The sequence below is a fragment of the Thermobia domestica genome, chromosome 5 (assembly GCF_964235325.1).
Source record: "Thermobia domestica chromosome 5, izTheDome1.hap1.1, whole genome shotgun sequence".
NCBI lineage: Eukaryota > Metazoa > Arthropoda > Insecta > Zygentoma > Lepismatidae > Thermobia > Thermobia domestica.
The window spans coordinates 195,017,751-195,044,596 of NC_137458.1; the positions used below are offsets into that span (position 1 = coordinate 195,017,751).

The 26,846-nt window shown below is 34.1% G+C and overlaps 1 protein-coding gene across 2 annotated transcripts in view; it reads left to right on the top strand.

Moving 5' to 3' along the window:
• g (adaptor-related protein complex 3, delta 1 subunit-like garnet) overlaps positions 1-26,846 on the top strand; it is an 895,910-nt gene that overhangs the window by 581,495 nt on the left and 287,569 nt on the right. For both annotated transcript variants that reach the window (XM_081759537.1, XM_081759539.1), the window contains exon 10: positions 23,126-23,174. In XM_081759537.1, the coding sequence (XP_081615663.1) occupies positions 23,126-23,174 (49 nt within the window). The remainder of the gene's footprint in view (positions 1-23,125; positions 23,175-26,846) is intronic.

The window sequence follows — 26,846 nt, forward strand, 5'->3', positions numbered from 1 at the left end:
TTGATCAAAATAATAAAAAAAAAAAAAAAAAAAAACAGTCAAGAAAACCTTTTATTCTTCATTTAATGAATGTGAACCACAAACATAATCAAATCATTGCACTTTTATTGTTCCCAGTGTTGCTAACTGTGACATCAAAGTTCACGAAACTTCGCTAACTTTAAAAGGCTGCAGTTAATTCATGAAGCATTGGTCGAGAATGGTATTTGGTGTGTTTATTATTCATGTAAAGTTGAACCATCTGACAAAATTTCAGAATTTTAAAAGATGGTGTTTTCGAGAAAATGGCGCCCAAAAGTGGCGATTTTTGAACATTTTACAATTTCTCGAATTTTTTTGCGACAAAACGGTTGCACACAGAAGGGATACAAAATTTTTTTCGGAAAGCGGGTAACCAGGTCTTACCAACCACGAAAACAGAATTTTAAAATTCGAACCGGAAGTTCTCGAAAAAAATTCGCAAACTTCGACTTTTCAGATAAATTGACGTTCATTTGTTAATTTATGTACAAAAAGATACGCATGCACAAACCAAACTATAATAAAATATAGTGTATTTATATCCCTATGTACATACCACAACAAGAATTATAACTACCTTTCTCCATAGCCGAATGGTGAGGCTCCGAAGTTGACCATTTTCCATGTCTTCTACAATTCGTAAATTGTACTCCCCGTCTTTGATGTCCCATTACTTGGCGGGAAAATTTTTTTCAACAAAACAAAAAATATGGGTCTCTTAAAAACGTGTCTAGTTGCTATAAGGAAAGTTTCAACAATATCTGAGATGGTGATGGTACAATTTTATATTTTTTTGCCTGAGTTGAAATGGAAGACACCTATATTTTCTTGTATTTTCTACCGGGAATAACTGCATCCGGTCTAGAAAGCTGGAACTAACAACAAAGGAACCCCATGTGCCAACCACACACCACCCTATAGTCGTGACTGCCACAAGTCCTTTTCTACGTCTTGGCACCGTAAGGGTTGTTGCCTTCAAAGAGAGAGAGAGAGAGAGAGAGAGAGAGAAATAACTTGAGTCCATTGCACTTCCATGCTTAAATAATTAAATTATGTAAATTACTGTTTCGTTTTCTATTATTATTATTATTATTATTATTATTATTATTATTATTATTATTATTATTATTATTATTAATTTCTTAGTAAGTTGACTGCCATATGTATGCACACGGCGTGCAGTGCCTCGTGTATGATTTTCCATACAAAAACTATTCCAAGTTCGTTGTGTTGGTGTTATAGGTGTGTTTGTAATAAGATGCATATGGCGTAGAAGTCAAAATTTAATGTCCACGCTACGTATATGCAAAACCATAGACAAAGAAATTTATGAACAAAGACATTTATGGCGCTAAAACAGGGCAAAAATAAAGAATTACTGGCGGATTGTTGCTCATAGCGCACAGGTGATAACGGTTAACAGTATTAAACAAATAGTTTTAATTAAGCACGAATTTAACTTATAGTGTACAGTGGGGAAGGCTCAGGAGTTCGCTGGGATCGTTACAATATCGAACCCCGTGAAATGCACTGCAAACCTGTCTGCAAGCCCCCTTAATGTTCAACAGATATTGTGTATTAATGCTCATTTCAGTGCAAACCTACATAGGCCTACTCATTTCAATACTGAACGAAGGTGCAGACTATTCATGAGTTGCAGTATTAAACTCTCTCGCCCACTGTATTCTCCTAACATGTCTCCCAGCGATTACAACATTTTTTGGTATCTCAATCACCTAGTAGAATAGCTTTACCCAGAGACCACTGATTAACCTGGTATTGGATGTTTAACTTTCTTACCTTTGGAGTTGACAGTCATCGGTTGGATATTTCACACGCAAATATCTAATATTAACAACATTTCTTCTACAACTTCGTAATATTGTATTATTTCTTTGTATTCATTAGCTTGGTTAGGCTTGTTTAAACACTTTTCTCCTTGCACTTACTTATTACCTAAACCGTAACGTTGGATAAAAGTACACTAGCTCTCACCGCGAATCAAATCCAGAACCAATGCACTTAAACCATTTGGCCACAACGAGACACATTTAAACACAAGTTTCGATTTTGTTAGGGAAATTGTGATTTAAAAATATATTTTAAGAATGGGTGCGGATGAAACGCACTGAATTTTCTCGCTCGAATTTCTTAAACTGACTCGTGTTAGGCTGCAGCTATTACTGAAACATTTATTTAGGAAATGCAAATAAAACAATGTGTTTTGGAAAACTTTGTTCGAAGCAACTTACGTCCAAAAGTAAAGTACCCATTGGTCATATTTCTATTAGAAATATCTTATGTCATATATTAGAATTATTAAGGAAATAAATGTATGTGAACTATGAGCAAAAGCGTCTGAGTACTATCTGAGAAAATCGTCAAAAAAAAATCATCCCCAAGAATAAAATATCCCTTGTATATCTTTTCAGGACAAACGAGTTATGCTATTTATGAAATACGAACAAAATTGCGTGAGCCGTTCTCGACAAAATCGTAGGGTAAAACTTACTCTGAAAAGTGATATACCACTTGTAGCTCTTTAGAATGATGGAATTATATCATATCGTTAGGTTATTTATGTAACTTGTATTTATGAAATATGAACAAAATTGCGTCAGGCGTTAATGAGAAAATCGTCGGAGAAGAGTAAACTATCCCTTCTCAATGTTTACAGGACGAACGAGTTGTGTCATATTGTTAGGTTATTAATGCTACATTTATTTATGAAATGTGATTGAGAAAATTGTTCGAAAAAACGCATCCCATACAGTAAATTACACCTCATATGTATTTTTTTCAGAGCAATGATTCATACTACGGTGAAGGGTTATTAATAAAATATATATTTGTAAAAAATAAGCAAAATATTTACAGCTGTTTTTGAGACAATTAATTTATTTTAAATTTTCATCCTTCAGTAAACTACCCTTATTTTTAGGTCTCGGAGGATATAGAATTCGAAACGATAGAGTTTTATAAAAACTTCATGTCTAGAATTCGGTCCACATACGTCAAACAATATGGCCTCTATTTGAATGCATGTAAAAGCGTGACGAACAGATGAACAGACATCAAAATAACTTTTTGGATATGTGGGGGCGTGAAACTTGAATTCATTGAAATCTCGAATTCGATTTTTATCACTGTCACTACAATTTCTTCTTTCGTCGCTCGAACGTGAAAACGAATAGGAATACAACGACACGTAAGGTGAAGATCCCCAAAATTTAATGATTTACGTTTAATGTGTTGCCATGCTAGAAAAGGAAGCTTATGCCTGTTTATTATATCATTTTAATATCAGTTTTTCACGCTACTATATAATGTAGAAATATGGCATGATTATCGTTCATATTCATGCTCTCTTTTAGAAATATTCGTGTTCCGCATACATAGATCTGTATAATGTATTTACGTTCAACGAAAGCATTCTTGCACTTGTGGATATGAAAAAAAAGAGAGAGAAACTCAATACTCTAAAAAGCAAAAAACACAGGCACACACACAAACTATAATTTGACATCAGGTCGATGTAACAAGGGGTAAGACTGAAAAGACAGGTCACATATGTTCTTTTTCCTGTTCCTGACACACAAATCCGAAGTGAGTTGTCTGCTGTTCAAAACGGGCAGGGGAGGTGTTAACATAAAAGACGATAAACTGAAAACAATCGCGGTTTCCAATAGTAGGCCTACACGTATTCTAATACTGAATAAATACGTCGATTAAAGGATAGTATCAGTAAGTTATTTCCTTATTATGTTGTTTCGGTTCTTATTAACATCAAAATTATACACTTCCTATAAAGTTTTGTCTATATATATGGGACAGGATAGGATTCGATCTCGTGTCAAAATAAAATAACCACTAGTCCGCCACTAAAATATCCACCTAACCACGGAGACTACGTTTTGTTTGCTCTCTTTTTCTTGACAAATAGTGCTCATAACCAAGGTGCGTATCGCTTCGAACCTTAAGGTAAGAGTTTTTCTGTTTAATTCTATATTTTCGTACGACATCCGAAGCTAATTTATATTTGGCAAACCATCTAGACACTAGGTTTAAACCAATAAATTCAATATTTAACTCCACTTTCCAGTTCCTTCCTTCGCCTATCGCCCCTTGTTCACTGCCTATTGTCAATTTCCCTTCGCAGTCGTGCTCTGCTGCTGAAAATCCCTCGAAAGCATGATTGCCAGTATACACAAAACCGAGCGTAATTTTGTTTTTGCTTATATTTTTATTATTTTATTATATTTTTTGGAAATATCTCCTTAGATGGATAGCTTTCTATCATCTCCACATACTAATAACTGAATTTTATTCATAAACGTAAGGAAAATGGAATAAATGCGAAAAATCGTGAATTACAGTATACGCGCAATGCTTTTGCGCATGTGGGTGCATATACGTACTTTTCAAAACAATTCGTTGTAGTCTTACATTAGTTTAGTTAGCAATTTCGTTCTTTATTTTGTGGAGTGCGAAACCTACTTGGGTTGTTCTCGTTGTTCATACTATTTACAGTGATTTCCACTAGAACTTTCAGTTTTCTTTCATAAAAAAGATTTAGATGGATTTGCCTTCTGCAGGTAGGCAGGCTTTATATTCACTTGATAGATTTACGTATTCATTTTGTAATCAATTCTTAATTTTGAAAAGTTGCTAAAGTCACGTTTGTGCTAATCGTTCAATATATTTCAAATCATCTGCTGCTACGTAGTACATAATAATAGCATTTCTGTATTAAGAACTACAGATGTAAAGTTAACTCAAGTAATCCAGAGACGCTCTTGAGGGAGGTCAAATAGTAAATGTTAAAATTTTATCTCTAAGGAAAGAAATACGTAATGTATTTATTCTTGTATACATTATAAGGAATTAGCGCATGGGATGAGCTTTCTTTTCTTAGCTTGTAGCAATAAAATTATAATTGTTACCAATGTCATTTCTCTCGAGAGCCAACAACTGAGTTATTCGCCCGAAATCTTTTCGACCCCACTGTGCTGTTCTGGGTACGGGGAAATTTTACGGGACATACTAGGAAGTAGGAATAGTATAGAGCCATTATAGTTTAATAAAGTTAATTCAGATTTGTGTGTGTTCGGTATTAACATTTAGTTATTTTTAGTAATTTTCAACTCTCTAATCTAGTGCTAAATGTAGATTGTTGTTGACAACCGTGTGCGCGTGTTTTAAAAATAGAGAGAGGTGATTATCAATATTCTTACTTGTGAAATATATTGCATTATAATTCTTGATTTATGTTCACGTTATATGCGATACAAACATATTATCCTCAAAAGTCCTCGTCCTAAAAACGTTTTAAAAAACGCACTACACATAAATGTTATTACTGTCCACAACAAATTTTAAGATCACATATTAGCTGATGGTGCTCACAATACAATAAATACACTGGCTTTTGCAGGTTCATATAGGTTCATGTATATCAATAAAGACAATTAAAAAAATAGTCCTGCAGTTCGTACGTGCATTCGACGTGTAGAAGTATTTTGTAACAGATGTTATTGTAGTGTCTTTATTGATAAGGGATTCTCGATGCAATTATATCAAGTCCGTAATCTGTGCTGGGTGGTCTGTACAGGCTAGTTTTGCATCCAATCCGCACAAGAGTAGGGCGAAGAAAAAAGCACAAGTGGGAGGTTGTAAAGTTTAAGTGAAAATGTTTAAAGCAATGGCTTCCAAACGTATTTACCTGGCACCTCCTTCTCCTTAAACCCTTTTTATTTCTTGCTAACCTTCCTCCCTCTCATTGCCTTTTATGTCTTACTCATCTATGATTTCAGATTCAGCCATCTAGCTCAAGCTGGTGGGCATTTCTTGTGCAATTGAACAGAATATGGCTTATCTATAAAGACACTACAACGTTATTTGCCACAAAATACTTCTAAACCAGACCTACTCTTGCATGCTAATGAAGACGAACTGAAGCGTGTAATGTAAAGTTAATGTGAGAGCCATTTTTGTACATGGTAAAAGTAACTAGGCCAAGACGTTTTTAATTTTGCATCATCAAGTGAGTGGAACCCAAGTTCTGGATGTGAATTTGAAATCAAAAGGTGCTGCATTACAGAGTGCACGATTTCTGCAAAAGCAAGAGTATTTATTGTATTGTGAGCACCATCAGCTAATATGTAATCTAATAAAACTGTTAACATTTATTGTAGACAGTAATAACATTCATGTGTAGTGCGTTTTTTAAAACTGTTTAGGAGAAGACTTATTTGAGGATAATGTGTTTGTATCGCATATAACGTGAACATAAATCAAGAATTATAATGCAATGTATTTCACAAGTAAGGATATTGATAATCTTTTTTTTTTTTTTTTTTTTTTTTTTTTTTTTTTTTTTTAACGCACAGACAGAAAACAGACAAACGAAAGCAACAAGCGTAGTAGCAGATTGAACTTAAAACTTTGTGACGTCATCCGTACGTAGCCAATAAGAGTGCTACTTCAGCCATGTATTGGATGAACCTCTTGGGATCGACGAAAATGCTAGCAGCATCAACTAGTACAAGGATATATTTAAATTCTTTACTGCTAGATAGAGGTTCTAAAGTATCTAAATAATACGTATGACATGGATAAGTGACTTTTCTCGAATAATACTCTCCATACTTAGGAGTAATTTCTATCATGAGGTTGCTCATATATAAGGCATTCACGGACAGGAGCAAACAACTTAATAAGTTTCATACAACATAGAACAAATAATATATTCTGTAATTGCACGTTTTGATTAATTTGGTATAAAGTAACAAGAAATATGGAAAATAAACGCAAAAATATGTAATATGCAATAATTATACTTCAAATGTAAGAATATTTCAATAATTTAAATTTACTTTTAGTTCCGATCTAACGTATCTTCTTGTTCAATTATATCAATGAGAGACAATTAGTCACATTTGCCCAAGTTTACATCACAATGCCAGAAGAATTATTTTCACCATTTAAATGAGAAAAAGAATAGGTTTAAATTTAGTTAACGTTAGCCAAAATGTTAGCCTCCTCTAAAGGTGAATATTCTTATTTGGATTCTAAGTCCAGTTCACTTTTGTTACAATATAACCCATGTTAAAGTATTTCAAAAGGGAAAGAAAGAAAAAAAAAAAGATAACTGTCCTTAACTTACCTATTACTAGAGCTAAGGTGATTAAACCCGCTAGTCAAGGTTTACTGTTCAGCCACCAGATGGCAGACCAACCAGTGACAAAGTAAACATTCTGAAGTCGAAGCTCACTCTTGCGTTAAAAATGTGAACGCTCATAGGTTGTTTTCGAGAAAATGAAGAAAGAGAGAGAGAGAGAGAGAGAAAATATTAATTTGTAAATCGAAAATTGACGCTGTAGTGGAATTAAATCACTTTGGAGATGAAACTTACACTGAAATACACCCTCATTAAGTTCTTTATTACGGTACTAGTAATACGACAAAAATACATTGTATTGTTAACTAGGTATAATTTAAAATTACGATCCCTTAAATTTATTTAATCTAAATATTGTCCACATACAAGGCATGTATCATTCGATAGATCACATCGAGCTTATCAAAATAACATGCTTGTGGGCAAAATCTTCTATGTAATTTTCCAGAGAATTGAGAAAAGTTAAAATTTTTGTTTCTTGAAGTATGTTTGTTTCCATATCAAATTGGCATATTTTTCATACTGCAAGTCTCGTACTGCATAGTCTTCCTCCTCACTACTAAAGTTTAATAGAAATTAACCAATCAATCAACAAGATTGAAGGACGAATAACAGCGAAAATGTTTTTCTGAAATTGAATACATGTGACATTCTGTGTCTACTGACCTCCCTCGTGGCTATATGGATAACGTACGCATGTTTAGCACGAGAAGTCAGGGTCTGTTTACAGGTGGGAGTACATGTAATCCGGATCCCACGTTAGCTTGCAGTACGTTTCATATGGCCTCGCTGCTGCGGGGAACACTAAACTCCATCTACAAACCAACCTTTGTGTATCTATAAATCGCTTAATCCAAGCATCGAGAACTTGTTATTAAACGGAGTAAATTACGGGCTTCAGAGATTTGAATTCAAGTAAATTAAAACTCACTATGATTCGTCATTTTTATTGTTATTTATGTACTTATTAATAAAATGGAGGACAGAATTTAAAGAGAACGCGATATCTTGGAGAGGAAAAGCAATTGTTAGTTCTATAAGTTTCATCGCCTAGGGCATAGAAATCGTGAGTTCATTCTCTGTGAGAATGCATGCTGTTTAGATTCTACATCAAACAATAGAACGATGTGGATACCTTAACTGCTCAGGGGCTAACACGTAAACTTTCTGCGCGAGTCTGCCAACGTTTGATTCGCAGTAGGAATACTTGTCTTAGATACCAGCCGAAATAATAGATTAAGTTCCACATTAAACAGCAATTTATTTATTATAGTACTTCATTACAATTCTGTGGCACCGTGCATGAAACTCATAACTCACGAAATTGTGAAAATGGACGATAATAGTGCCCCATGCACTATTAGATATTTAGCACATCATCCCTAAAATCGTTAATGTTACATATACAGTAATATAAGAGAAACAGAGATGTCAACATATTCTGGAAATTTTTAATGAAGAAATTTCCATGCATAAAACCCATAACCCACAAAACGTCCTTTATTTCAATTTAATAGAAGCAACGATACAATTTGTGCCGTATATTGTCAAGTATAAAATATAGGTAGTAGTAGGTACACTCATGTCCAAAATTATTGTCGCATGTCTATAAATATGTTGTAGGAATATACATGAAACCTGTCTATGTTGGCCACCACTGGTTCCATTGAAAAGTAGCCAACTTAGACAGGTGGCAAACTTATAGAAAATAAGCGTGATTGGTGTATTTTTAGAATAGGATTTCTAGTTTTATTTGATTGTAAAATTTTAATAAGCAATACCACGACATCTACTTTTAAATAATGCAATCATAACAATACACAGTACTATAGTATTCGCACCGACTCGTGAAGCTTGACCTAGATCTACCGATTTCACTACCCAATAGAACGCGAGGGTGTGTTTCATTCGTCAACCCCCACCCATCAAATTTTGTCAGTGTCTTCTCTCGCGCTACACGGAAAACATCTCTCGAGAGTACCGTGTTGTCGGGTTGGCACCAAGTTCCGTTTTGTTAATTGTTTTTATTGCGTTATATTTTCGTTGTTACTATTTGTGTTATTGTTACCATTTTAGAATAATTGTTACACGGGATAGTGTTGTGGGGTGCTATTATTGGTGATATTTAAATGCTTTTTTTAAATATTCATTTACTATGTCTTCAAAGTTTGGCAACATTGTTGGTGAATTTAAGCTATTTGACGTTTCCCCGAGTGTGCGCTCGGAAAGCGGCTCCACGAATTGTTCTGAAGTTTTCCGATGCATCGTAGCTCAAGCAAAATATTTCTATAATTGGTTTAGAGCCCAAGCTTCATGACTCGGCGCGAGTACTATAGAAAAAATACTGCAGTATATTTAATATATGTACCTTTTTCTTCCTGAAAACTAGTCTGGTACACTGAATTATTCGGATGGAAAACACAATCACACAAACAACCATAAAATCAAAACATATGTACGCAGTTTATTGAAATTGGTATTGTAGCACACTGAGTTATTCGGATTGAAAACAAGAAGAGCAGAATTATAAATTCAATAATTAATATGCAGTTTATATGATTTTTTCGGCAGTGACAAATATTTTCTGTAGATATCTTTCGAAAAGTAGCAAATCAGTCATTAATAACAAATTTGTTCATGGTGGTTCGTTCTAGACGTATGTCTTTTATTCTTTTTTACGCATATGTACATTCTAATTTTGTAGTAACTACCTCTTGTTAATGACGTACAAGTGTTTCCCTTGGAGCGAAAGACGTTTTGAGAAAATCTTAAGGGAATTCATATCTCAAAACCTCCGCTACCTTTTGACAAGCAGTCAGGTGCCAATAAATGACAATTGAGATGGTTAGCTTTGACCTTGAGAATTTTCCGGAATTACTAAAGCTCCCCACTGATGAAAGAAGCCGATATAGCTAATGGTTTTACCAAAACAGACAGAATAAACAAATACGTACAACCATTTCCTGAATTCCTGTACGTGATTTTTCTTATTCTCATCTTCTTTTACCACCCCTTCGTCAGGGTAGTGTTCTGGCCATTGACCTCCAAGAACAAATCGTGGAAATCTTTCAAGGATGCTACTTTATAACATCCTTGAAGTCTATGCTTCTGTCTCTCCAGTAACAAATACAGAACATTTGGCTCTCATACAGGAATACGAAAGAGTTAACAAAAATAACAAAACGTATTCGCGTGGCCAAGATAGACAGGTAAATTTATCATTATCAACATAGGATAAACATTGCTTCAATGCGGCCAAATTCCAAGATAGACAGGTGGCCAACTTACAGAGTAATAAGTAACGAATATCTTATGGGAAAATGCAGGTTCAAGACGAACCGGGCCAAGATAAGCAGGTGGCCAACTTGACAGGTTTTACTGTAATTTGATAACGAATTCGCCCGGTATTTCTTATAATGTTAGTACGTGTACAATCGGCAAAGACATGTATGTGAAAAATTTCATGTCAAAAGAGCAATAAATAAGAACAGTAAAACAAAAATAAAACTTTCTTATCCATTTAGCAACATTTTGTTTTACTCATTCTAATTTTCGTATTTATAATTCTTTTCATACGGAATTTGCCACAAATATACATTTCCCGTTTATACACATAGGATCAGTATTAAAAGTACCCTGCAAAATCATTATCAAATTATATTTTTACAAGAAGACAGTTATAGATATGCGACAATCATTTTGGACATGAGTGTACCTATAGTAATAAATATAGGTAGTGCGACATACAAAGAACTGCTCCACTTGTTTAACGATAAGAGGCCCGTTCAAACATCGAAACTAGCAGATTTACAAAAACTAACTGCTTTTATTTCACAAGGGTACCGCAATTCTTAAACTAGTTTACGTAGTACTGCGAAGAGTCCCATCAAACTTCGTAGCAAGACAACTAGATTCCACTTAACAGAAGTAGACTTCTGTTGTGACATCACATTCGGAAGAAGATTAGTGACTTTTAAAAAATAAAGGTTTAATATCTTAGTGAATCATCTTCTGTGAAACTTTTCTTCACTTTGTTTGTTTCTTTTCTGAAAATGAAAACATAAACTTATTATTACGTAACATATTTAATGTATGGAGGATATCATAGACACCAGAGAGCATGTAGATATTTTTCTAGGGGTTTAAGAGAGTCGTACAAGGAAGATTCTAACCTAACCTAATCTTTAAGCTATTTCTGAATAATATATAGTGATCATTTAAGTTTTCATTTACTGCAGGTTATCAACACAGTAGTACCTCTAATGCATGACATTAATAATCAAAGTTGTATGAGATGTAAGCACTAATGTGGGGTTATGAGTTTCATACAGTGTACACTGTGCTTTCAACATGTGAACATTATTGTTTTTGTAATAATAATATCATGGCTTCTAATATAATGATATTTCAGTAAGAGTTTAACATTTAATTCAACGTATACGCACATTGATTGACAAAGTATGGCATCAATAAACGAAGTCGTACAAGATATATTCCTGCTGTATTTAGTTAGACTTGATTTTCTCTAAACTTGTTTTGTGTTGGTTATGGGTTTCATGCACAGTGCCACAAAATTAATGATTTGTATTTGCTCAGTAGGTCCCTCTTTCGTTTCATATAGCCTTGGCCCTCAAAGGGGAAGGTAAACTCCAAACTGAGCAGTCAGTAAGTTAACGTTTTATGTAGTTTCCATGGTGATTATTTTTCAAAGGTATAAAACAATCAGAATCTTTAAGAACTTAAGATGAAATGCATATTTCTTTAAAAAAAAATCCGGGTCAAAATATAGATTGCAGGTAGCAACGTCATTACCTTACTTATGAAACCGAGGCAGAAGGTAGAAAAATTCTAATCAAAATAACTGTCCATTGAATTTAAGCAAAATACCTCTCGTTAACGAGGCGAGATCAGCTGTCCCCGTAAATATTTTTTCCATTGAAAGTTCTATCGCTTTTTCACCCACCACCTTTGAACATCGATATGTTACTAAAGACGTACTTGGAAGATCAAAAATAGTCCCCATCAGCATCGACAACCTTCTGCCAACGTTCTGAAAGGTCATGGATTCCATTGCGGTAGAAATTAGTGGGTCGTGAAGCGAAGAAGGTATCAAGTTCATTTTGCACTCTACTAGGAATTTGAACTTGCGTCCTCTAAAGTGATTGTCCAAGGAATAAAATAGGTGATAATCGGACGGTGCAATGTCCGGGGGGTATGGAGGAAGCAATAGTGCTTCCTATCCAAGGCATAGAATGGGTCCCGGGTCTTCCTAGCCATGTGGGGCTTAATGTTGTTCTGTAACAGGAGGACCCCTTTGCGATTCAGAAGTGCTGGCTCCAGAGTTTTGAATTTTTCTTGAACACGGCGCAACTACTGACAGTACACAGTTGCATTGATGCTCTGACCAGCTGGTAGCGGTTCTCGATGTACGATGCCGCGAGCAGTCCACCAAACACACAGGAGGACCTTATTCTAGTGCAGTGCTAGTTTCAGCTGTTTTGGAACCGGTTCATGGGATTCTAACCAATGATGACGGCGCCGTGGAGCTCTGTACAGGACCCATTTCTCATCACATGTCAATACCCTGTCCAGAAATAATTCCTTCCTCAGACGAGACAGCAAAAAAACACAAGTGTCTGCTCGCGTTACCTTCTCGCCCGGAGTCAAATCATGTGGGACCCATCGACTCAACTTGTAGTGCTTTCCAAGTTGATGAAGGTACACACCCCAAGTGTAACTTACCCTTTGTGGATATTTACGTAAGAAGTAATTTATACAATATTTTAGTGTTGTAAGTAAAATGCACATTTATGAAATATGAATAAAATCACTTTTGTTCATGAGAAAATATTTTTTCTCAGAGAAATGAATAATGCCACAGCATTTGGTTGTTTATGAAATAATGATGTATGAAATAAAACAAAAATCATTAGAACCGTTTTCTCAAAAAGCATCTTTTTCTTTTTAATTTTCACAATTTAGTAAACTATCCTGAATTTTGGGGTAGGAAGAAAATTAGAGAAAACACCCTGGATAAACCTTTAATGTCCTTAAGTTTAAAATTTGCTTCGGATGCGTTGAGCGGTGCGGACTCTAAGCGACAGTACTCATTGAGGTCAGAACAAACGAACAAACAGGCGCACAGACATCCAAGAACAACTTTCTCGGCTTGTAGGAGTCATGGAACTTGTAAATCTGTTGAAGTCTCCCATTCGATTTTTTCCCCTTCTTTTCTCCTGTCGTTGCTCCAAAGTAAAAAATATAACTTCATTAAGTAAATATAACTACAAACTTTGACAATAGAAAGTAAATCCATTAAGAAAAAAAGTCCATTTGTTATGCAGACACTCGTTGTTCAACAGTTAACAACTCAACCTAGAACACCTTGGTATTAGCTTCGCTCATTACAACTTAAAAGAATCAGATGTAGGAAGTACTCATATTTGTTGATACCTGATGTTGATTCTTTTGGCATTAAGTTCAGTTTCTTGATGTACATGACATAATTTTAAATGTTATCTGACATACTATTAACACTTAATGCTGTTTCTTTACCATTGTTTAACTAAATCGAATAATTAAAAAAAAAAAAAAGTAGACCATTGCATAGATTCACTGACGATAAAACCGACATTCAGTACAATTATTTTTGTCTTTCCCACACATTTTACCATTCAACTGTTGTATTGTTGTGTGGTATTCTTTCCTTTGTAGTTCATTTAAAATGATAAAATATATATACACATAGTGTTAATGAACTATACCGACAAACTGTAACAGGTGATTAATCACATAAAGATAAGAAGTTGTTCATATGGACCTAATGGCGAAAAGTGCATAGTTTCAGAGCTAGGGATGTCCAAAATCGCGGAAAAACTAAATTTCAATAGGCCCTATTTCGAATTCCGAAAATTGTGGATAGTGGTTCTTATCGGCTTAAAGGAAGCCTAGCATACACAATCTAAAACTGCATATTTTCATCAATTGTCAATAGGTGTAGAGGGTATTCCCTACAGGGAGTTTTTCAGATATATTTTCAATAGAGTTTTCAGATGTACCCTGATTTCAAGAAGGTTCCAAAGTACGCAGGAGTAAACCTTGACAACAATGGACATCCAGTGCTTCGGAGGGAAGGCGGCAGTGTTAGTAACCGGCAGCTCCATGTTTCTTTGTGTTCGTAATAACGTGTGATTATATGTATTTCCTCACGGTATATTTCACATTTTCTTCACTTATAAAAGTGAAAATAAACATCCCACCATGCGTTTTCCCGAGTACGAAAGACCGTGTTGCTTACGATCCTTAACACTTCCGACATAGCGCCAAACGATTCCGTGTTCATTGCTATCAAGGCTTATCGTTTGTCTACTTTGGACCTATCATAAAGTCAGAGCATATCTCAAAATTCGGTTGATGGCATGTCTGGGAATTTCACCCTGCAGGGAATAATCTGTACACCCATTGAACATTAATGAAATATGCATTTTTGGATTGCCTATGCGTGACTTCCTTTACGGCGATAAGAGCCACCATCCGCAGTCTCGAATTCGAAATAGGGCCTCTTGAGTCGAAGTTTGGCTTTTTCGCGATTTTGGATAGCCCTGGCTCTGAAACTGCACTTTTCGCCATAGGTCTATATGAACTTTTTCTCTTATTTTTATGTGAGGAATCACCTCTTAAAGTTTGTCGATCTAGTTCATCAACACCCTGTGTATATATATGTAAAGGCAAATCTATACTACGGTAATATTCTTGCAATAGTACAGGTATCATGTCAGAAAATTTGATGGCAGAAAAAGGAAAGTTAAAGAATTCATGAAAGAACATTAAAATGCTAAGTTCGGATGATCCCTGGTTGGAAATCATCTTTTGAATTCATACATTCCATTAAGTTGTGCAATATAAAGAAAATGTTATGTAGATAAGCTAATCTGAGACAGTTCAACAAATAAAGGTAGCTGTTATGTTAAACATAAATGCAATTTTGGATTATATTTTAACGTTGATCTACCTCAGAAAAGAAAAGGAACTTAAAACTAAAGTGTAAAGTTTCTTATTAGTTATTACTGACATAAGTGTACAACGGTAATGTATATGTTCTTATGTTCTTTTAAGTATTATTTTTATTTACGGGCAAAAGGAACTATTTAAAAGGTACAAGCTATCAAGAAGAAAAAGAAGAAGAAGAAGAAATTACATAAAGAAATAATTTAAATATTTTGTATTATATTGAGATTTTGCTTGTTGTTGCTATGACGATATGTTTACCTGTTTTAATGTCGTTGCTATAGTAACTAGAAAAATATAGATGTAACGAGGAACCATCTTGTTTAATCTGAATGTACAATATCTTACGATGTCGAACAAGATATAGGTTGAAGAATAATATATTTGAAGTGTGTTACTGTGTTGAGTTATTCCAGATAATGTTGTGTATTGCATAAACATTTAGAATCAGGGCATATGTAACGTAGCTCACGACAGAATTAACGTTACATATTATATTGTACCGGAACCGTGGACCTTGGAGATCAGTTAGAAGTATTAGTAAACTATCTCGCAGCATCACAGACTATTTATTGCTTCGTAATAAAAGAAAAATTTACAGAAGACCCATAATGAATGTGAATACCGGAGTTGAAGAAGTTGATGTTCCTGGAAGTGAAACTTCAACAGATGTAATTAAACTTTTACAACAGCTAGGACAACAAATAAATTCTATGTCACAGCAGATTGATACTAAGTTGCAACGAGTGACACAAAAGTTTGATACCCGATTGGAACAAATGGATTCCAAATTGGACACCAGATTGGAACAATAAATACCAAATTGAAAGTAACTGACAGTAGGATGGAACATTTTGTTCATAGCTTTGCATTGGTGAAAAGTACTGTTGACGTAGTCGAAACCAAAGTCAATGAACATGCCAATCAAATTCAAAGACTGCAAGAAGAAATCCATACTATTAAAGAGAAGATCAGTGCGGTCAACTGTAATTCTGATCCTGCCCTCAATGCTGTGCATGATGAATATAGGAGACTGAGTTAAGACACTGCGAAGAAGACAACAGTTCATCCGAAATCTGTTCTGATAGGGAGGACACCATCTCAGATACGAAGAATGTAGAAAGGAGGACACCTCACAGGAATCATACGCACGTAAAACGACATCTAAAGGTTAAATTCAGTGAAATAAGGTCATTAACTATATTAAGTGGCAGATCAGAAGATTCCTATTCGAAATACCCATGTTAGAAAGAATTGTAATCATAGTACAAGAGGTAATGTTAGAATTACTCATAACCACGACATTCTTTCATGAATTCTTTAACTTTCCTTTTTCTGCCATCAAATTTTCTGACATCATACCTGCACTATTGCAAGAATATTACCGTAATATAGATTTGCCTGTACATATATATATATACAGGATGTTAATGAACTATATCGACAAACTTTAAGAGGTGATTCCTCACATAAAAATAAGAGAAAAAGTTCATATAGGCCTATGGCGAAAAGTGCATAATTTCAGAGCCAGGGCTATCTAAAATCGCGAAAAAGCCAGACTTCAAGAGGTCCTATTTCGAATTCGAGACTGCGGATGGTGGTCCTTATCGCCGTAAAGGAAGTTACGCATACGCAATCCAAAAATGCATATTTCATTAACGACAGAACCTAACTTCAGAAGAAATAGAAATAATAATAGTACCGTTTTTAGAAATAGTGTAAATAATCGAGCTATTTCTCACGAAATCCCAGATTTTGTAATAATTACCTAGGTGGCAGAAATTTTCGAAATAGAAACCAAAGAACTATTGAAGTAAACAACACGCAGGACTGTACTCAAGATTGTGCTATTCAATGCAACCTAATCGAATCTTTTGGTAATGTCACTTAACCTAAATGTGGTTGACGTGGATTGGATTAAAGCCACGTTAGCAATGTATTCGCAAGAATATAAAACCAGTAATTTAAACTTAAATGACAATGTTTCAAATCCTTTAAATGATAACAACAAATAATATATATTTGAAGTGTTGTTCTTTTTGTAATATTAATTGTTTTTTTGGTTTCGTTTCACTTTGAATATTGTTCTGATTTCATTGTAATTCGTTCATATTCGTTCATATTCTATGAATTACATCTATACATCGATACAAATATTGTCTATTAAATTTATGTTGACTGCCCGAATAAATAAAACATGTTATATTGTATCGTAACTTACATCAACTTTGCTGTTAACAAGTATAAATGGCATCGAATTAATTAAAGAATCTATTTAGGACCTAAAAATAACCAACACCCGTACCACATTTTGAATATCTCCTTATCGTCGGTAATTTTATAGACTTAAAATTGATTATGAAATAAATATAAAAATGATATTGAGATAAAATGAAAATAATATTTTATGAATTGTAATTTTTATATATACACGAGGGTTATTCAAAAGCTAAGATAACTATTGTATACGAAATGTCTAACGTTCCAGGATTCTTTGTGATCAATGTAAAGAAGTCGCATTGATTCGGGAGCCATTATACTACGATAATGTATATTTCTTTTGTACTTTTAAGTATTTTATTTACGGGCAAAAGGAGCTATTTAAAAGGCACAAGCTATCAAGAAGAAGACGAAGAAGAAGAAGAAGAAGTCACATAAAGAAATAATTTAAATATTTTGTATTATATAGAGATTTTGCTTGTTGTTGATGCTATGACGATTTGTTTACCTGTTTTCATGTCGTTGCTATAGTAACTAAAAAAATATAGATGTAACGAGGAACCATCATGTGTAATCTGAATGTACAATATTTTAAGGTGTCGGACAAGATATAAGTTAAAGGATAATAATATATATTTGAAGTGCATTACTGTGTTGAGTTATTCCAGATAATCTTGTGTATTGCATAAACATTTAGAATCAGGGCATATGTAACGTAGCTCACGACAGAATTAACGTTACAAGTGGGATCGTTATTAAGCCAAAGGGACATAAATATACATAAATATTTGAAATTCTAAGAAAGAATGCTTTTAGAAGAATCCTATCTTTTTAAAATTCCTAGAATTTCTAGAACTAATAGAAATTTAGATTAAAGTATTTATAGTTTTATCTAATTTAAAAATATAGGAGAGATTTTTCTGTAGTTTAACGTCCCACGAAGAGGCTCAGACTAAATGAGACTGTGATAATGAGATTGATGGTAATGATGTAATGAAGAATTGAGAGGGAAAGAAAGAACTCCGCGAATCCCAGGCGCCAAGGAGAGAGAAATAAGGAAAAAATTATTATATCTAAAAATAAAAACTAAAAAAAAAAAATAAAATTCATAATTAAAAGTTCTTCTCATCTCATTTCTATGTTTATTTTGAATACTAATTAATGTTACGTGTTGAAGGACTATACAGAAAATAAATTCAAGAAGCCTTTATCTGTTTTCCTGAATACTGAAAATGCAAGAACATTTCTCGGTAGGCTACGTGTTATATTTTGACATTTTATAACGCATGCAAAAATACTGTCTTCGTAATGATCATATATCATCTATAAAATGTAAATTAAGCATTTTACCTAATTTTATCAATGCCAAAGTAAGAAAATAAATTCCGAAATGATGTCTTATTTTATGTAGTTTTGTGCAGTTTTTATAGGGAGTGCGGCGGCTTAGTGGTAGAGCGTTCAACTCCGATGGTCCGATCCCAGCTCGCGCCGTGTGGACTTTGTAGTGGACAAACACCGTGCTCGTGGGTTTTCTCGGTTTTCTCTTGTTTCCTCCCACTTTCTTCATTTCACTCATCTCTCATCATCACCGTCTCCTTTAGCCTAACCGGCATAACCGTGGAACGTAAAACTTAAATATTTCATTTCATTTTGGACTTTTCATGTTCCTCTCGCAACATCCTTCCTAGTTAGGCCTCTGATACCGTACTCTTCTAAACCCTTTTCCCTCGCATCTGAACAACATATCAGAATTAATATTACATTTTGAAGAGGAACACTTATGCAGAAACCTTTAAATTCGGGACTGAAACTTGAACGAACTAATGAAAAGGAACTCTACCACCACAATTCATAGTCGAGACAAGCTTATAGTAACAAATTCCATTTTTTTTCTTTTTCTTTGTTAGACTAGTGGCTTTCTTTTTCTTTCTTAGACTATTGGCCAGAGAGCGTAGACTATTGGTCGTTCATCGGGTTCCGGATCAAACACATTATAGCGTTTCCATCCCATTTTAACTGTAGGTCTCGTCGTATATAGCTTCGCTGCTGACGTAGAACGTAAATACGAATCTATCAGTCATTTATTTAATTCACCCCACTGTACCGTACTTTACCTGTCCCATTTTGGAGTGTAATTTTCAAAAACAAATCAAAGTAGTATCAAAGTATCAAAACAACATATGAAAAACTTGTACTTTATCGTAGTTGCATTGTATTTTAAGTATTCTTTCCTTTGTATTTTTTAATGCAGGCACTTAAGAAATTAAATTACTGAGTATGATGAATTGTATCAAACGGAATTAATTTTACGTTGACGAATATGTTATATGCTTACAGTTTCAGGGACGTCATTCCGTACCAGCCTTGGCAGTAAACGTGAAGCGTAACACAGCACAAAACGTGCCTATATCAGTTATAACTGCTGTGCCTCTTATTGCAAACCAAAACGTGGGCAGTTACGGAATTATTATTAAAAATTCTGCTTGTTGGCAGGTACTGAGACTAATAAACTTCTTAGTATTATTATCGTTATAATTATTATTTCGGCAGTACCTCATTTTTTCCAATCATCAGTGGCCTAAAAGAATGGTTACGATATCCTTGGGTAAACGAAAATATATAATTTCAAACAATTAAGACTTGTTAATTAAACAACCTTATGGAGTTAAAATAATACTACGGTACTACCATTTCTAACACTATGATTCATTGATATATATATATATATATATATATATATATATATATATATATATATTCAGAGTATAAGCATTTTGTAATAGAAAGTTACGCTATTAAAATTAATATGCCCCCCCCCCCGCAAATAAGCAAAATTGGTGAAAAATATCAAAAAGTGTTACGTGACAAAAAGGGGGAAGGGGTTTGGTCTTGCGTTGCGAAGTATGACAAGGTGGAGGGGTAAAAATTGATCAGAAATAGCGTTACTTAATATATGAACGACCCCTTGTCTGCTGGATACTTGCTACGCAGTAAAGCGTAGCGTAATACTTATTAGCCCTTTTGGGATTTTTGGTACGAATTTGTACCATGGAGTAGTGTTGTGTTTAAACGCTTATTAAGCTCATATAACACTTACTGGACTTTTTGGTCAAGTCAAGCATGGACCAAAGAACACCCCCAGATGCGTTTTGAAAGCGGATGGTCAACTTGGCAACGCTAAGTGGTGGCGGAGGAGCGTGACTTTTTTTCTTAAGACAGATTTTTTTTTCACCTTTAGTTTTCAAGATACCAGATTGAAATTATGCATACGGATTGTGTGCATCTGTAAGTATTATTATTATTATTATTATTATTATTATTATTATTATTATTATTATTATTATTATTATTATTAATATTAATATTATTATTATTATATCTCTACGTGAACCTGTACTCGGGCACGAGGGGTTTAAATGTTCCGAGAGGGTGATTTTTTTTTTCCCCAGAAAAAAATCAGTTTCTGCAGAATTTCCGGCTTCAGGTGTATGATACGGACGTGTGAGTGGTATCGTTGGAAAGATCGCGTAATACTGAAGAAAGTGACGTTTAAACCGTGACGCTAAGCCAAATAGTAATGACGCAGTAAATTTTTGGACTATATATGGATCACCTGTAGACTTTCAAAAAAATTAACGCCCTTTGTTTTCAAGATACAAGATTGAAATTTTCTTCACGTATTGTGTAGATAACTACATATCTTTCAAGAGATTTTCAGTTCCCTACGTGAACCCAGGCCCAGGCCAGAGGGGCGCAAAAAATTTGAATTTTCTTTCGAAAAAATCTACGAGTTTCCCGTTTCTGGTGTATAATACCTACAAGCAAGTGGTACCGTTAGAAAGGATGCTATACTCTGGGGAAAAAAGTGTGAACTATGGTCCTACGATAAATAGGAAGAAGCAGTAGCTGTTTGAGTGAAAGTCTAAAATTTACCTCAAAAAGTAGAAATTCTAAAAGGGTTAGGTAATTTTCCGAGTTTTAAGTCTTTAACAATATTTAAACTTACAAAAATTTTTGTCTTCTTACAACTTTGTTTCTACTTATCTTAAATTCTTTACGATACTGGATATATTGAAATTTACATGTGTGTGTACCGGTTCTTTTGGCTTAATTGGAATATAAGCCATTTTTCGGCACCGGGACTGTATGAGACTGAAAATAGTGCATGAAGTGGGATCCGAACCAGTATTGATATTTGTGTCTTAGAGATCCCCATCGCTGACCGTGCAAAATGGATACGCATCATTTTGTCACACACACACACAGTTTCAGAAGAACTTACAGGATAACCATATCAAATATATATACACTGTAACGGGCTCAGTTTGGAATACCAACTGCGAACTGTAGTCTTGTAGATTTTTTATCTTCTCCATTGTACCAACTTTATTTGTGTATATACTATAATTGAATAATAAACTAATCACTAAGCAAAGAGAACTGATTTTTTATTATAAAACTAATATCGTGTAACAATATCTCCAACTAAATAATTTGATCACAATATTGCAAGCCGTGATTATATTCAGTGAGAAAAAGCGAAATGGCTATTACTCATCGCAAAAAGTTCATTCTTGGTGAAGACATAGTTGCAAAAATTTTAAGTCCAAGGAACTATTTTCTAATTTGAGTCTATTCTTTTTGAACTTTCGCATTTCCACCAGCATCGTGGGAATAAATATCACAATATTGCGAGCGGTGATTATATGCAATGAGAAAAAGCGGAATGGTTATTACTCACCGCAAAATGCGGTGAGTAATAGCCATTCCGCTTTTTCTCATGAAATAATTTGACTTCAGACATAATTATCTATGTTATATTAAATACTATAAAATAACAAGTATCTGCTTATAACCTGACTGGTAGCTGATAGCCTATACCTCACAAACCAAAACAGAAAAAAAAAAAAAGAACTAAAACGCCTCCCGGCCGCAATTAACACTAATCTCCTTACATTCTCAATAACGAAGTAGTCACCAACTTAACATAGCTAATAAATATTATACATTTTTACATTGTTACATAGTTACATTTTTAAAACTTAGCTAATAAATATTTCTCTCTTAAAGCTTCTTGATAACTGCTTCTTATCATCTGCTGAAATGGGAGATGAATAAAGTTTTGAACTGGAACTCAGGAATTAAAATTTATGAACAGTGGATTAAGTTATTCAAAAGCCTTAATAGTTAAATATTTATTTGTTATTTACTTTGTAAATTCAGCATAGATTTTAATTACTTCCTTATTGCAAATGTATGTGTGTATATAAGGAGGGGAAGGGAATTTAGCAGTTTCATCTGTTTTAATTCGTTTGCGTATATTGTAAAGGGATTGGCTGTCAACTACCAATCAGGTTAGATGGGGCTGATGTAGAGAGCTGTTAATGTTTTAGATGTTGTTAAAGGGAGCTGTCTCGTTGTACTTAATTTGCTATTAATAGTGGTGCAGATCATAAAGTCTGAAGCCAAAGAGTTTAGTTGGAGAAACTGTTACACAAAGTTAATTTTATAATATAGATAGATTTGTTTCGCTCAGCGACTAGTTGATCACGTAATTATAAATTTTTATATGTATTAAATTACTTTTGATAATGTCAGTTTGAGTAATTTGTAACTTTGTTTTATACTATTTGAGAGTATTAGTTAAGAAAATTAAATTGTTTGTGGAACTGATATCTCTTTTATGCATTATTCTAGTTATGCGTCCAGAAGCTTCGTATTCTTATTGAGGATTCAGACCAAAACTGTAAGTGTTCGCTGTTGTTCTTACTATTTGTACGTAGTTCTAATGCATGTTTTCGGAGGTTTCAAGCGCCCTGATTGACATTTTTCAAAAAAGAGAGTTTGGGTTAAGTGGCATTTGTAATACTTGGATAACTTTATCACACTTTTGTGCCCCTTGATGCGTGGCACTGGAGCTCTTGTCCAGGGTTACATTGGTCTACTCCTCTATATTTTGTTGCTCTCTTCTTAAATTTAGGGAAAGGTGGAGCATCTTTAATTTTCAAAGATGCAGAGCTAAGAATTTTGGTGGGGTAGCATAGGATAATGGTATGTACTTCTAAGTTTGGAGGAACTCTTCTCGTTTCCTAGTGAGTAAAAGGTAACAACAATTAATTTAAGTTGTTTTTGACCTATTTTATTCTCATGAGCTTTGTCGCATAATGTGGTTATATGGATGTGTACATGGGGCCATTCTCTTTCATATGATATGGCCACTTTGATTTACCCTTCTTGAAGTTCAGTAAATGTGCATTGGCTTACCTCTTAAATTTGGGAATTGTCAAATAAAATTTGATAAATGTCCCATATATATAATCGTATATATGTTATGTATAGTGAAGTTCTATATATAAGCAATACGTCGTATCACGTGGGTGTTTTTTTCCCCTAAGTTATCACCTAAGATACGGCGTTATTGCAAAATATGCTCATATATATGATGCTGAAACTCAGTCTTTGATTTGATATGGGTACCTTTATGTATTTTCGTGATATTTGGGAGCTGTCAATTGGCCCACCCCGAAATATGAGAATTGTCGAAAGGACAAAAATAAGTAAATAAATAAATAAAACATGGTAATTGTTCTATAGAGCTAAGATAGATATTTGTGTAAATTTGGGGGGTTCATCTTGTCCTCTTCCATGAGGAAAGACAAATACTAAACATATAAACGTAAGCAATATGTTTCGCAACGTGGTTAGTTTTTGTACTAATTTATTTTCTAATATTAGGCTTTATTGCGTCATATAGTCTTCCGAATAAGTACACGTGTTATTGTCTTGGATATGACAGTTATGGTGCACCTCTCTCAAGTTGTATTAGAGATTTATTCGCCACGATTAAAATTAGGAATTTTCAAAAGAATACAATCTGGTAGGTAAATGATGATGTGCTCCGTCTTGCTCGCTTTAATAAGTAAAAAATTGTCAAAAATACAGGGAAGGGATACGTTAAGGTTCTGTTAATAATTTGGAACTATAGTATAGCGTATGGTATTCAATATTCGATATGTGAAAGATAGGAGTACTCTTGGGTTTTACGCAGAAATCAGCAAAAACAATATTTGGAAAATGATACGTTAGGAATAATTTATTAATCTTGAGAACTATATTACGTCTTATAGTATATTTAATGCTGTTTCGCTGAAAAATACGACTAAGTGAATATACTTTTTTTTTTTTTTTTTTTTTTTTTTAATGTGTGGTTCACCTTGTCCACCGGGAAACGTACAAACAGGGAAAATTAGCTAGACATAAAAGGAATTCATAAGTATCTGTAATCTGTTTCACATAATCTGATAGGAAAAAGAAGTTTTTACTCCCACCACGCTCCAGTACAGGTGAATGTTGGTGTTACGTCTTCCACGATCAGTTTTCGCACACGGAAGTATAGAATGTATCTAGATACGTTTAAATAATAAATTACAACTTTCATAATAACACTACGTATTGTAAAACACTACGTATTACATTTAGCTGTATTAGTGATGCAAGTTACACATGTGTTACTATAATGGAAATTTTATTAAACAGTTGTGTTGTTTATTTTCCTTCTTTTTGCATGTCGGTTTTGCGACATAATGTTGGAATGGCAAGGGATGGTAGGGTTGGTAATTGAATGGGTATTTACTCATTGATACAATAATTTTATAATAATATATAATCGAAAACCAAGTACAAGATATATATATATATATATATATATATATGGGTAAATTTTCAAAGCGTTCAGATGGTAACAATAGGAACATAGTAGAAGAAAAAGACACTTCTCGTTTCCTCCCTTATAAACAGATGTCCTTACATTAAAAAGAACAGGAAGAAAAAGAACTTATATATATATATACACTGATAATAGTGTTCCAATAATAATGTTTGTTCGCTGAGTCTTTCTTACAGAAAAGGGTAAAATGACTTTTTTTATTGTCTTAGTAAGATTATCGGCCTCTATTAATAGGAATAGTCATTTGGAGTAATTAACTTGCAAGAGAGAGACGATTATGGCGTGCAGGATAGTCTAATGTTGTAACAAGAGTTGATTATTGTATAAGAAAGAAAGAGTAATTATATATTAGATTTCGTTTAATTATACTAATATAACGAACGTTTTGGCTTAAAGAGCTTAAGGGCACATCGTAGTAGAAAGAAACTTTTCCATTAGATTTAACCTGCGAAAAGTTAATGTACATTCATGTCCAAAATTATTGTCGCATGTCTATAAATATGTTGTTCTAGGAATATAATTTGATAACGAATTCACCCGGTATTTCTTATAATGTTGGTATGTCTATAATCGGCAAAGACATATACGTGGCAATTTCATGTCAAAAGAGCAGTAAATAAGAACAATAAAATGAAAATAAAACTTTCTTGTCCGTTTAGCAACATTCTGTTTTAGTCATTCTAATTTTCGTATTTATAAGTCTTTTCCTGTGAAATTTACCACAAATATACATTTCCCGATTATACACATAGTTTCAGTATTAAAAGATCCTGCAAAATCATTATCAAATTATATTCTTACAAGAAGGCAGTTATAGATATGCGACAATAATTTTGGACATCAGTGTACCATGTTCGTTTCTTTCGCCCAGCTGAGCTCCTCCGTGGCTAAGCGGTTAGCGTACGCGCCTTTGGCGTGGGAGGCCCGGGTTCGATTCCCGACGGGAGCTCATGTGGTTCGGATTCCACGTTAATCAGTAGGTCCACGTCTCATATAGCCTCGCTGCTGAACGGGACGTTAAACTCAAAATCAACTCTTTCGCCCAGCTAATAGTCTTTCTCTTAGGCTTTCTGATTAGGACTTGGTGACTTAGTGCATATTTCCCATACGAGCAACGTGTCATGCTTATCTTATACGTATTAACTTTACTATTTCTAACTAGATATAATACTCTGTGACCTGTAGTTGTTATGAAATAAAAGCTTGTATAGCCTTTTAGTTCACTTGAATGTTTGCCTCTTTCGCTACAAATATTTTTATCAACATTTTATTTTCGAAACCCCGCTGATCCCGTTCTTGTATTCGTATTAAGGATCAACTTCCACTTTCATACAAAATTGGTCAGATTAAGGTCTTACAGTAGAGTAAAATTTAGTACATAAATAATATGCAATACTTTCCTACAAGACAAAAATTAAAAACAGTAATTGCTTGTTACTCTGGGTTAAGAGGAACAGCAGTGCCTTCTCAACATTAAGTGGGAGCAAATTGTACGAATTTAGAGTTTATACGATTCTGTTTATTAGAAAAGCTTTCCCCCCTGTGAAGGCCAACGACTTGCTTTCCCCTTCTGTAGTAGAAAGGGTTGGAGGTAGGAGAGTTTCCTATCATGTTGCCTGAAACAGACTTTAGGATCTTTTTTTTTTTCAGTTTGTGGTACACTTCTAGTCACAAAAACCTAGAAAGACTTCT